This window comes from Lipophrys pholis, assembly GCF_963383615.2.
Source record: "Lipophrys pholis genome assembly, chromosome: 5".
Classification (NCBI taxonomy): domain Eukaryota; kingdom Metazoa; phylum Chordata; class Actinopteri; order Blenniiformes; family Blenniidae; genus Lipophrys; species Lipophrys pholis.
The window spans coordinates 23,730,009-23,743,357 of NC_137628.1; the positions used below are offsets into that span (position 1 = coordinate 23,730,009).

The window sequence follows — 13,349 nt, forward strand, 5'->3', positions numbered from 1 at the left end:
AAAGTGAATTCTGGTTTTGATGGACAAAAATTGTATCACAATTTATCATTCACATTCACGAGGCTTCAAAAGCAAGACCCAAAGAATTATTTTTTTCTTCTTCTTTTTTTTCCACTTAAACTAGTGCTACAGCCATGAACAACTTACGTTAAATATTGTTGTACTATACAAGAAAAACAGACTCAAATGAAGCTTCCAGTTTGAATTGTGAGACATAACATTGTGCTAATTTAATGAAGTTGTAGCTTTTTGAGTTATATGAATCATTTATTATGTAGTTTTTGAATGGAATTGTGTCATTAGTCTATTCAAATTTAAACTGTTAAAAGGAAGCCAAAAGGAAGTGAAGTCAATAGTATATTTAAAAGAAAAAAAGAAAAAGAAAAGAATGGCCACAGCATTTACTCTCATGAAACCCCTGTGACCTGATCAAAAGAATAGAGGGTTGAAGCACTCACACCAGGATCACGCTAACGAAAAGCAGCAGATGAAAGAAGCGGGGCCTTTGTGTTGCTTCCTATGAGGAGACATGGGAGGGACGTTAATGTATGCTGCAGTGCCAGATCCTCCTTCAACGGCAGGTGACTAGGGAGTCACCATGTCTTCTTATCAAGGTATTGCTGAGGTGCCAACTCCCATGCCACCAGCGCTGGAGTCAGATAATTGTCTCCCAACCTGGTTATGTACCCAGCGAACACCGCAGCCCTCCTGTCCTATTTGGTGCTCTGTCTGATTGAATGTGACATGTTGGGAAGACAAAAGGGCAGGCTAATTCAAAGTAACCAACTTCCGTGGTCAAAGCGTCAATGCAAAGCCAGGCAGCAGCGGCTCCTTACAACAGAACCCTCTCTCTTTCTACTTTCTCCTTCTATGGCCTCTTTTTCCAACTCACTCTCAAAAGATCAACTGACCTGAAAAGTCAAGGTACTGAATATTTAATATTGCCAGCCTCATTGTACAAATTATTTTGGTCGTGCTGTCATGAAAGTTTAACCGGAGAGAATGAAAGGCAGAAAGTTTGATATAGTTTTGTGTTTCCTTTGCATTTGGCTGTGTCGGAAATGTATTCCTACTCCAGCTCATTGATACTGTTGTAAGAGTGGCATATGGGTCTTTTAGATTGATTCTGGCATAAATATGTGCGTATCGAATCCCTGAGCATTTGGAGTCTTGCATGGATTCTGTTGTAATAAGAAAGCTGTAATCGTATGTTTGCCAAGGCCACTATTAAAGTTCTGGGAATAAGGCAACATGTTTGTCAGTGGAGATTATATGTCCTTTGGGAAAACACAATGGACTACAAAGCAGTGCAGCCTGGGGCTATGTGTTCACAAGAGATTCAAGCGCTTCTCTTCGTTTGTTTAAGATCTCTTGAGAGAGGTTGCACATAGTATCTATCAGCTTGTGCTTTTGAACATTGTTTTCTTACTTCCTTGTGGACTACTAAATAAAACACCTTGCTGTTAATCAGAGATGATTCTTTTAAGGCTATTTGATAAGAGTGGGAAATTCAAGCCCGTATGAAAACGGCATTAGTGAGTGCGTTACCACTGATGTGATTGACAAAAGAAGACAAAAAGGAACTGGCCCTAAGGGGGGAAATTAGACCGTGCTAATGCTAATTGATTTCACGTAGCCTTTTTAATATCCTTCTAATGATGGAGCCGCACGAATTTGACACGTTTCACAATAACAGGCTTTGTTCCTCTCTGCAGAATGGCTTCACAAAATTGTAGAGGAACACCAGGTCAAAAGCAGCACTCCGAGAAAGCCTTCGCTGTCTTCAAGCCAAGTGGAACAGTCATTTAAAAAGGTATGGCACTATGACATTACTAAGTGTTCTTTGTCATTACCAATAAAAGAAACCCGGCAGAGCCAACTATGGCAGGATGTCTCTTATAAAATTTCCATTTTTTTTCTTTCACTGATAATTTGAATGGACTGTACATTTTTCAATAATTTTCAAGTCAAATGTCAGCAATCAATGTGTGGAAAATTTTTCTAACGGTAAAGAATACTTAAAACTTGCCATAAAGGATATATGCTAAAATTATTTTTTTTTCTACTTTAGTGTAAATTTTGTATTTTAGCTGCTTGTATAGTTGTACTTATTTTACATATGCTTTTAAAACCTTGCTTGTGTGTGATTAGACTTCACTCCCCTTCTGCCTTCATGGCAGAGGATCATCAGCAGTAGGGATAGCCATCTAATTTAGTTTGAAAGGTATCAGGCTTCACCAGCAGGCAGAGTGAGAACCAAATAAAAGGGAAAAAATGCCTGGAGGCACAAACCCAGCAGGCATCCACTGTTCTCTTAAACAGTCTCAACCAAAGATCTGACAAATAGACTAAGTGCTCCTGGTTGCTGTCGAGTTAAAGGTGATTGGGGTAAGAGGGTGCCAGCCACATGTCCATAACCTCGCCCTAGCTGAAAAAAGAGGGTTTTGCTCCCCTCGCTGCCACCACCCTTCCTCAATCTATTCAAAAGATATGAACTGTAATTATTCAGTCAGGAGAGCAGGAACTCTGTGTGCGTACTATCAAACAAATCCAGTCAAGAACTGGTTTGTCTCTTCAAATTTTTCTGATGAAAATTAATTCAGTTTTCCTGCTTGTCTTTTTGCAAACCGGCGGTATGGGGAGCAATATGTTCAGTAGTTTGCGTATTTATGGTAGAAACTGCCAGTATGCAGGGGGGGGGGACTATTTTGTACCACTGAGGCCCTGTATTGGATTCTTTCAGATTGAGCAGCTGGAGCGGAGGATGATGTCCCTGGAGGAGCAAGCAGTGAGGCTGAGGGAAGAGAAAGAGCAGCTACTCGAGGCCAATGAAGACTTGGCCCACAACTGCCGCAAACTGCAAACCTCTGTGGATCATCTGCGAACCCAAGAAGCTGTCCGGGAAGAGGAAGCCCATGCCCAGGCCATGGCCCAGGAGGCCAAGCACCACGATGAGATTGTGCTTCTAGAGGCCCGGCTATCTGAATCTCAGAAAGAGACTACCAAGCTTCATCATCAGTTGATGAAGCTGAGACAGGATCTGGGGATTCTCAAAGCAGCGAGGGACTTCTATAGGAATCATTCTGCAGGACAAGCTGGAGCGGGTTCGATCGCTAACAACATTAGCAGCAAGGTCAAATTCAAAACAACTCGGTGCAGAGGTCTGCTGCGCCACCGCAGCCACCAAACAATCAGCCCCAATCAAGCCATCAGCTGGCGAGGCCGCAGCCCCAGCCCCACTAAGGACGAGTGGGAGGACATGAGCATAGATAGGTAATGATACACATGCATACTCACAGACGTGCCTACTCTCCTTGCCGCCTTCTCATTATTTTTAGGTAGTTGGTGCAGAGATGGCGGGTTGGCTGGATTGTGGGGGGTACGTAGCATCGAGGGGACAGCATGCATATGCAAAGCGTAAGCAAATGGGTGATTGAATTTCATTGTCTATTTGGTATTCAGGAGCCAAAAGAAGAATGTGAGCAAGAATGATAGGGAGAAAGGAAGAGGAGGGGGAAACTACTGTCAGATCCTTTGAAATATCCTGGGACCCCTTGCTTGGAGCTTATTGACTGAAATTTGCATGCAAAATTAGCCACCTCTCTACACAAAGTTGAACTGATGCCAGAAAAGCCCAGGGATAAGGGTGCCGCCAAAGCCTTGATACCTTCTAGTGATGCCATTTTCATGCACTAGTCACGCTACCCCGAAATTGACAGTTTGGCAGTTTGATTTAATTTACTGGTTCTTTGCATATTTACTAACCCCCCCTGACAGCAGTAAGGATCCCCCTGTAAGGACCCCCCCCACACACCTCAATACACACACAGCCATATATGCTTGGAATCCCACCCCACCTTGCGTCTAGTTATGTTGGTTATCTTGTGGCATGTCAATTCGCAAATGCCTGTGAGTGCCGCTTTTTTTTTCCTCCTCCAGCCACCCCTTAACCCCCTCCCAACACACACATTCACTTCCTTCCCATCCCATGCTCCTCTCCTCGCTGCTCGCCTTAATTTAGTTAGATAAATTTTGAATGACCCCACTCGGATCTGTACCAGATGTCTACAAGCTGTTTAACACCCTTTAAATTAAGAACCATCGACAGTAATTATTTCATGTATGCTTTATGCAAAAAAGCCACTGAGCCTACATCTATTGAGTGATGTTTGGAATGATTTGATTGCAAATACTCACTGATAGTTATCTCCCTTCCCTTTCTCTACCTCTCTCTCTCTCTCTCTAAATCCATGCTCTCTGTAGCTCAGCCCTGCTAATACACTATCTCTTCACCAACTAATTCATCAGACTGTAATCCACCCTAGATTTATCCACATGAGGCCATTTAACAGGGACTGGGTGCAGCGATGCCCTGCTTTCCTAATGCCTCTCCATGTGGCTAATAAGCAGCAGTCTAATAAACGCTTCACCTGAGAGGAGGATCTAAGTGGATTTGTGAAGAAGAGATCTAAACTGAGATGTTGTCTTATTTAAGGCACCTGCCAACTGATTTGCTACTGTAAAGCCCTGTGTGTTTCTTATCTTCTTGGGGTCCTCCTCACAAATATGTCTGGTAGATCATCTCAGAAATACAGTGTTCCTGCCGAAGGAGCTTTGGCCTAAATATTGCCAAAATAAAGACGTCAGGCTCTTTAAGGATGCTGACAAGTTCTCCCCTTTTATTTTCCCCACTGCCTCTGGGCTCTTCTCTTAAGTTTTGAAATGCTGGAGCATTTTGGCCAGATCAGCAGTTTTTCTAGTGAGAATGACAGAATGAGAGCAGGTGGGCAAGAAAATACAATATCTAACTTATGGTTCTGCTACAATGAGCGAAGGATATATGTTTATATATTTCATATGGTCTTCGTTTCTTCTTCAAAGACAGTATTATGATGTTAGCAACAGAATTTGGCATGGTGGAAAATCTAACAAGAAAATAATGGCAACAATCTAGATTTTAGATTTTAGACTGCATTTATTCACCTCTTTAAATTTCTGAGGGGTTTAAGGATTTTTTTTTGGTGGGGGGGGTTAGATTAATTCAAGTATTGTGTGTAATAATGCAATTCTTTAAGCTGCAGTTTGATTGTGGTGTGATAGTGGGTAGCATTCGCCCATAATTCCTTTCACGTCTTCAATATAACCAGGTTCATAACCAGCCGTCTGGTGGTGTTGTGGTTAGCACTCTCGCATCACAGCGAGTCTTCACAGTTTGAGTCTGGCTTTTTGGCCTTTAGGTGTTCTCTCTCTGCATGTCTCTGTTTTGTACAGGTTCTATGGTTTCCCTCCACCGTCCAAAAAAGGTTGTTCAATGTTAATTGGTGACTCTAAATTGTTGGTGCTTGTGGATGTGGTGGTTGTCTATCTCTCTCTTGTGTTTAACTGGCGACCTGTCCAGGGTGTACCCTGCTCTGGCTCATTACAAACTGGGATTAGCTACAGCCCCCTGTGAATAAACTAGAATTAGAAGATGAAGGAACTATGAAAGGCACTTTTTACACACATTGAACTATTTATTGTCACTTTATGACATGAATTGTCAAAAAGTCTTTATGTCTCAGGATATTTTGTCCTGGTGTGTGAAGACACGCTCTTTGTGAACAATATAGGAGCTCTTTACAAGCATCTCCACAGCTACTTTTGTTGACTGATGGTGCTCCTATTTAATGCTACAGGTATGAATATGGATTCTTATTGTCCAGTTTTTTTTATTGACACACACATTCTCAATATATTCTGATTAATTAAATTTGCTTTGATCAGATGAAACTCAAAATTGTTTAGTTTTCTCACCTGAATGAAATACATTTTTCATTGAATTTATGTAACCTTTGTCTTGATGGTAATGATTAGCAATCCACAGCAGGTCCCTTCGCCCCCTTCAGACCACTTTTAACCCTAACTAGCCCCCAGCCTTGTCATGTTCCAGTTAGAACCTCTCTCTCTGTGGTCTTTACCTCTGCGGCTTCTCCTCGGCCCCACCTTAATAAACCCGCCAGCGTAAATGTCACTGGCTTCCACCTTCACGTCAAAGGTCACTGTCAATAAACCTGTGTGTGTGTGTGTGTGTGTGTGTGTGTGTGTGTGTGTGTGTGTGTGTGTGTGTGTGTGTGTGTGTGTGTGTGTGTGTGTGTGTGTGTGTGTGTGTGTGTGTGTGTGTGTGTGTGTGTGTGTGTGTGTGTGTGTGTGTGTGTGTGTGTGTGTGTGTGTGTGTGTGTTTGAGGAAGCCCTTACCGTGCGTCCATCAGATGCAACTTTGCTTGGCTCCGCTCAGCCGTGCCTCTCACACATGTCTGTCACACGCAGAGGGCTAATGAAGGCCACAGCCGCTCTCATACATGTTGATGCATTCACCAACAGCACCAGACACTGCAGCTTTTCACTTAATTTACACCCACATTTACACTTCCAACTCAGAAATTGGATGGGACATTGATTTTCTGTTGGAAGGAGGGGGGCAAAATGCACATATTTTTGCTTGATGTCAACTAAATCAAGCATAAAAGGTAAATTGGATTTTTGTCCAGGGGTGGTACTTTCAGGACCAGGGTTGTGGGTTCAACTTTTAGCCCGTAATAAACTTTCCTTTTTTTCCACAGTGACAGTGGCAACGAATACTCAGACAGTCTCAACAGTGTGCTTGCACAGAAAGCGCCGTCCACACAGCAAATGAAAAGGAAGGTTGGTTTCTCTTCATATCTTTGTTCATTTTATTTAACAAATCGTAAACCTAGAACATAACCAAGGGTGTAAAAAAAACAATCTCTTGGTATGAGCATGTTTTAATGAACTGTAATAGTTCTCCAAAACACAATCAACTTTCAATCAATAGTTCACGTGTTCTCAGTCTGTTAATGTGTTATGCTTGTCTCAATTATTGTTTAAATCGAATATATATTAATATATATAAAGCTATGTTCAAATATATAATATACTAATGATTAACTATCATTTAATTGTTACAACCTGTCAGCACACTATCCAAACAATCTTAGAAGTCCTCAAAGTGTAAGTGAGGCTTTTTATAAGGTCAAAATATGATTCACAACATATTGTTATTCTCTTTCTTTTTCAACATGTTGGATTATTTTTAGCAACAAAAATAAAACAACTTCTAAATGTAAATCATTTTCTTGATGTCATTGTTTGTGATTGTACACCTCGTCTTTGGGTTTTCTCGTCTTTCTCAAAAAAATATTTATAACATGTTTTTACACTGACAATTTATAATGCAATCCCTCATCACGATTGTGTCATTATAGATCTAGATAAGAATGAATGAATATTAATCCAACAAGGAGAATTGCTCTTTTGCTGCTGCTGTAATGGAACTGTAATTCCTACAGCTGTCTGTTGCCTTGTTTAGTCCGTGTTAAACTTTACATCTTTTAAGTGACCCCTCTCTTCATGCCTGTGTGGCTGTCGGTGCTACCTTATTTTCCATTTCCCCTTCACACCGTGAAATCAATAGGCCTGGACCGTTGCACTTGTCCACATTAAACCACTTCACAGCAGGACATGGCAGCTTTAAACCCTAGAGAGAAATGTCCGTCAAGAGGAGAGATGAAAAACGGAAAGAGAGGAAACCTTTAAATATGTTCTCTCTTCTTGCTCTTTTTTCTTTCAGTGGGAGGGTAGCCACGTAGCACGTAGGGAAGAAGAGATGGTTGTTGTTGTGCATGTAACCAGGGAGCTGTCAGGAGCCTTATCTCAGATCCCCTCTTTAGTTCCTCCCTATGAGAACCTCTAAATGTGCCCATCAACTCCTCCCGGGGTTATCAGTATGACAGCCCAACCCTTCAGAACATGGTATGTCACAAACCAAAGGGTTCATCCTCCCCTCTCCTCTCGATACATGTGATCAAACCTGGCACTGATCAAATCCTATCTATTCCCCATGCAAAGGATATAAGAGGTATGGCAGGAGGGGCTCTTCTTTGATGTCACTACAAACGATTTTGAAGTTGGGAGGTGTCACACACACATTTATGCGTGCAAATGACTACAAGCACACATGCACTGACTTGTCGTGCTGTAGGAGTGATCAGGGTTTTCAGACAGTGATTGAACAAAGGCAGAATTTGCAAGCATCTGTCAGAAGCGATCTTCACGCTGAGAGGTGTTCAAGTTGAAGTCAGTTGAACACGCTCAAGTGAATTATTAAAGCACGAGGTGATTTGTCTTGTCGCGTTAAACTGAGTGCACTCTGTGATCACAGTGTCTTTATGAGCCACATCTCAGGAAGCACAACGTGTCAACTGTTGTGTTATATTAAACAGCTGCTTTTCATCATTGTTCGTGACTTTTTTTTTTTTTTTCTAAATCTTTTAGGCCAACAGGTGTTCACGAATCTTGAGGAGAGAGGCACCAACAGAAAAATCTAACAGAAAAAATCCCAGAGTTCTGGTCCGAGGTAACAGAAATCTTCCTACTTTACAGCTGAGTTTAAACTACAAAAATCTAATCAACTGTTAGATGAAGCAGAGAGAACATTTGGTGTGTTTACGTGCAGTTGATCAGAAACAAATATTTGAGAAGTTAACAAGCATTGTTCTTTGCTCACTACTTGACACTCTTGAATGGGTTATAAATAGAAAGTCATTCAGGTTGTTAAATATATCACACTGTTCACTTGGGCATACACAAAGACAATCCCAGAAGTGGTTTCTAAATAGGGATTTTGAGATTTTCTGCACACTTGTCAACTCTGCTGCCTCATGTACTTCCTCCTGTTAGACCATGAACAGCATGAGCCCTGGGAACGAGGGACAGGAGGAGAGAAAGGGAGGTGGAAGAAAAGGAGGATACTGATGAATGCCCAGCACTGCTCCACCTTTTCCCTGCAGCAGCGTGTTGAGTCTCTCCAGCGTCACGTTGACATACTGCAAAGTGCCAAAAAGGATGCTATGGTTTCAGCCAAAGCGCTGCGGAGGGCCAATGAGATGATCACAGCACAGCTCAACTCCCTCAATGAGAAGCTGCTCAGCAACAAGCAGCTCACACAGGTAGGTTGTGAAAACAGGGAGATCAGTCAAGTGCTGATTCACTTATGAGTGTTAGGACGTTTCCTATTTTTTTCTGTCTTTGTGTTTCTTTTTGTGGATCTTTTGTGTCTTCTCGGGGCTTTAAGTGCATGCCCTTGTCGTGCTTAATAAGTGTGGCTGACAGGCCTACACTCATCTGTGGAGGTCAGCCCCTCAGAGCAGAAGAAAGGAGGAAAAATCTCTTATTCTCTCTCTCTCTCTCTCTCTCTCTCTCTCTCTCTCTCTCTCTCTCTCTCTCTCTCTCTCTTTCTCTCCGTGAGTCAGTCCTGCACAACAATCTCTGTCACCAGCAGTTGCATTTCTCCAAATATGTGCATTCCTGTTCACAAACACACACTAGGTGACTGTTTCTCATAGAGCCCAGTGCCACTCATCCATTTAGTTATTTAGTACCTGCCTCCAGGTAGGAAACTCCTAGACTTGTATTGAGCATAAATAATACACCAAGCACTTTGGTCCCTAAACAGTATCTTTCCTGTCAGGGCTATCTTGTACACATCAACATATGTACTCACACCAAAACCTTGACAGATACAGTCGTTAATCTGACAGGCAGGAGATTTCTTTTGGTGAACTCACACATAGTAGCACCTGCTAAGGCCCACTGGATGCCTGATTAGGTGTTTGGGTCTGTATATTGACTGTGTGAAATAGTACAGATATTGTATATTGGACTTGTATATACAGGTCAGAGTGCAGCCCTCATACTGTTGCTACCTAGGAAGTGGCCCTTGTGTATCCACCTGGGCATCTGATTGCCGAAGCCCAACGAGACCTTAGACTCAGACACAGCAGTAAAAGCACACGTTGTACCCATACTCACACAGTGCGGTGTGTGAATGAGTGGACAGAGAGGGAATTGTTGTCTTCCTGTTTGTTTCCTCTTTCCTCCTGCAGTATTAATGCCACTCCACCAGAGAAAGTTGGAGCAGTCTGACTGGCCAAAGCCAGGTCTTGTTGCCCTCTCTGGAAAGGGCAAGAGGTGATGGACTTTGGGCTTGTTCCAGACGGTCCTGGCCAACTCTCTAACTCAAACTCTCAGCTTGTAATTGGCTTAGGACAGCCTCCACAGGGGCCATCATGTGAGAAGTAGCATGGCAGTTTCACAGAAAGTTGTTTGTGTTGCTCTGTCTCCTGATCCTTGAGCCATTATGTCCTTCCCTTGTTACTTCCTTCCTCGCCTCCTTTCATTATTAAGTCATATTTTCTTCACCCTTCCATTCTTGCTTGCTTTCTCACTCATTTTTCTACCTAAAGATGTAAATATCTGCTTTAGCTGCATGTGAGGCTTTTAAAGTATTATTGCTTTCCTAAATGTTGGACATATAACAGGAATAAACCTGCAGTGAGATATACTGATGTACTGTTTTGCTTTGCTCTGTTATTCATATATAAGCGTAAGAGAATGTACTTAACAACATGGCGACATTGTAATTACTTTTTCAGCAGCACCACACCATCTTCACGGGTATCTTTCGTGGCACACATTTTTGCCTCCTAATCATCATATGTATGTGATGTTTTATATTCCAATACAAATCGTCACATATGTCGTTTTGTCCATATGACTTTGTTTACTTATTTTGTTGGCATTAGAAATGGAAATTTCATTTGTAATATTTGGAGTTTACGGTAGTCTTTACTGTCTTTGTTACTGAAAAAATGATGACCAAAACCTCTCATGTGTACACCCACAATGTAGGAAACTAGAGTAATACATCAAAGTGGCTTAAGAAGCTTAAAAACTCAGGTGACAGGTGAAGCTTACATTTATATTCCAAAGCAAGTGTAGCTTTTGGCGAGAAATGCTAGTCAAACATATCATGCAAGCAATGGATAATTTTGCTGGTAGGATTATGTAAAACCTCACGGTGTCGTACATTTCACCTTCAGTTCACACTAAACTGTGACATTGCCAACTAAATTTCCCATTTTATCTCTTTAAGTCTGGAGTGTCCTGCCCTCCCCTAACATATGGGGGGCCTGGATTATTGCAGGATTAATAGTTTAGAACAGTCAGAGATGCCTAAGAAGAGCATCATATAAATGACTGTTTATTTTGATGTATTTTTATTTAAATAGCACAATTATAAAGAAAGTATACAAAGCATTTTAATGAAAATAACAGCAACAAAAAACAGCAGCTCCAATCAAAGTAACTGTTAAACTAATAATAATATAGTGGAATGAATAAACATTAACAGGAATAAATAACCTAAATATGTTAAGTAACAGAATATGAAATTAAAATGGTAAAAATAAAACACCATTGTAGGACGCGATTGCAGGTATTTGACAAGAAAACTAAACCAAACAGCAATAAAAAGCAACAACTAAACTAGATTATTATTTTCATCTATCACATACAAAGTCTAGCAAAAAGATTAAATGCAGTGAATGTTGGGTACAGTAAGACATTTGACAATTGCTTAGTGCTAAAACATTGCTCAATGTTTTATTTAGATTCACAAATTTAAAGTAGCCGTGCCATGGTCTTTGTATCTGTTTCAGAGTTTCTATGTTCCAGCAGCCAGCATTTGTTATTGTTATTTGTCACACAACTTGTAAATTTGAACATAATCAGAGATTCACCCGCTCAGATGAGAAAGGTGTCCTTCCACCGTGGCTCATGGAGCTACCAGTATATCAGTCAGTATGTTAATGTCTCTCACTATGACTGAAAATGGCCTGTGAAATCAAAGCCCATCTTCCAGGAAGTGTCATCAATGCCTCTCTTAATTCATGGAACACTGGGACCATAGCTCCACATCTCAGTACCACCCCTCCCACCCCCCACCCCACCCCACCCCCCTCTTACTCCTGCTCTCTCTGGGGATTTGGCGTGCGTGTCTTCAACAGAGCATACGAAACCTAAAACAAGAGGGATTCTATTAAAAGGTGTCAGTCAGCAACCAGATATCAATAACCTCTGTGTATGCGGAGCAGAGGACAAACCCCCGGGAATCTGTGGTTTCGTTTGGGTGTGTGGCTCTGTGTGTGTGTGTGTGTGTGTGTGTGTGTGTGTGTGTGTGTGTGTGTGTGTGTGTGTGTGTGTGTGTGTGTGTGTGTGTGTGTGTGTGTGTGTGTGTGTGTGTGTGTGTGTGTGTGTCTGTGTGTGTCTGTGTGTGTGTGTCTGTGTGTGTGTGTGTCTGTGTGTGCCAAGTTTTACACTGCCGCACTATGTGTGCATCTTGATGTATCATGTCTCCTGTTTTTGCCACTAAGCGGTCTTTATATTTGATATCATACCACATCAGCTAATTGAAGCAGTATTGAACTTAAATCATTGTAGCATGCAGGATGTTGGTTTCTAATTTAGAATGAGATAGAAAATAACTTTTTGATATCTTAAGCTCACACTATCTCAGATGTTTGGAATCACTGAGACTCTGTACACAGTACATGAACAGTTAGTGCCATCATCATTCATCAGTCTAACACCAACCACTTACCAAATGGTGAACTCCCTCTGTCCCAGAGTGTTCTCAGATTCTCCAGGATGGCTTTATTATGCATGCCAATCACACTGAGAATTAGGCCCTATTGACCAGGCAACAGCATCATCTGTCTCCTAATTAGCATAAAAAGGGAGTTTTATCACAGACGAGATATTAAAGCAGAGCCCACAGCTCTCCTGTGGATAACACATACAGTATTTCAGACATCTTGTGTTTACTTTGCTCTGCATTTATCATATTTATGTAATGAGGGTTTAAAGTGTAGACTTGTGTAAGTCAGAGGACCTCTTCTCTTATTGTAGTAATGAGTAAGGCAGACATGGCTAGGTTTTCGGTTTGACTCAAACTTTAAGTGTTTGTCCATTCAAGCAGCAGCAAATCACGCTTTCAGTTCCTTCAACTTTCACCACGCTATGAAACTAACATATGTTTTCTTGGTTTAATAACTGTAAACAAAACTTTAGTTTTTAGTTGCAGTATCATCACCAGTAGCCCAGTTCACCATGTCTCTCTGTCGGTCAATCTGCAGAAGCTGACCTCTGACCTTCTTGGTGTGGAGCAACAAAAAAAGGTTTTGGAGATGGAGCTGGAGCAGTGGAAACAGATCACGGTCCCCCTGCAAACACCACCACCACCAGTAAATGCGGAGTGCGCCTGCCAGGGCAGAACTATTCCTGCCCCAGCTAACCCTGCCTCCCCGGCCCTGGAGGCTGAGGTCAAACAACTTCAAGCCAAGCTTAAGGTTAGCAGTTATAGAGTTAATGAACTGCCCTCATGCTTTATCATATTCTGCGTGTCTTGTGAGATAAATCTTTTAATAGGATGATGGTGTTAAAGACTGTTCATT

The 13,349-nt window shown here is 41.7% G+C and overlaps 1 protein-coding gene across 1 annotated transcript in view; it reads left to right on the forward strand.

Annotated features, from left to right (window-relative positions):
- Positions 1–13,349, forward strand: part of cntln (centlein, centrosomal protein) — an 80,941-nt gene that overhangs the window by 42,361 nt on the left and 25,231 nt on the right. The window contains exons 16-21 of the mRNA XM_080463472.1: positions 1,716–1,813; positions 2,744–3,273; positions 6,600–6,681; positions 8,332–8,413; positions 8,737–9,005; positions 13,032–13,244. Coding sequence (XP_080319598.1) covers positions 1,716–1,813; positions 2,744–3,273; positions 6,600–6,681; positions 8,332–8,413; positions 8,737–9,005; positions 13,032–13,244 — 1,274 coding nt within the window. The remainder of the gene's footprint in view (positions 1–1,715; positions 1,814–2,743; positions 3,274–6,599; positions 6,682–8,331; positions 8,414–8,736; positions 9,006–13,031; positions 13,245–13,349) is intronic.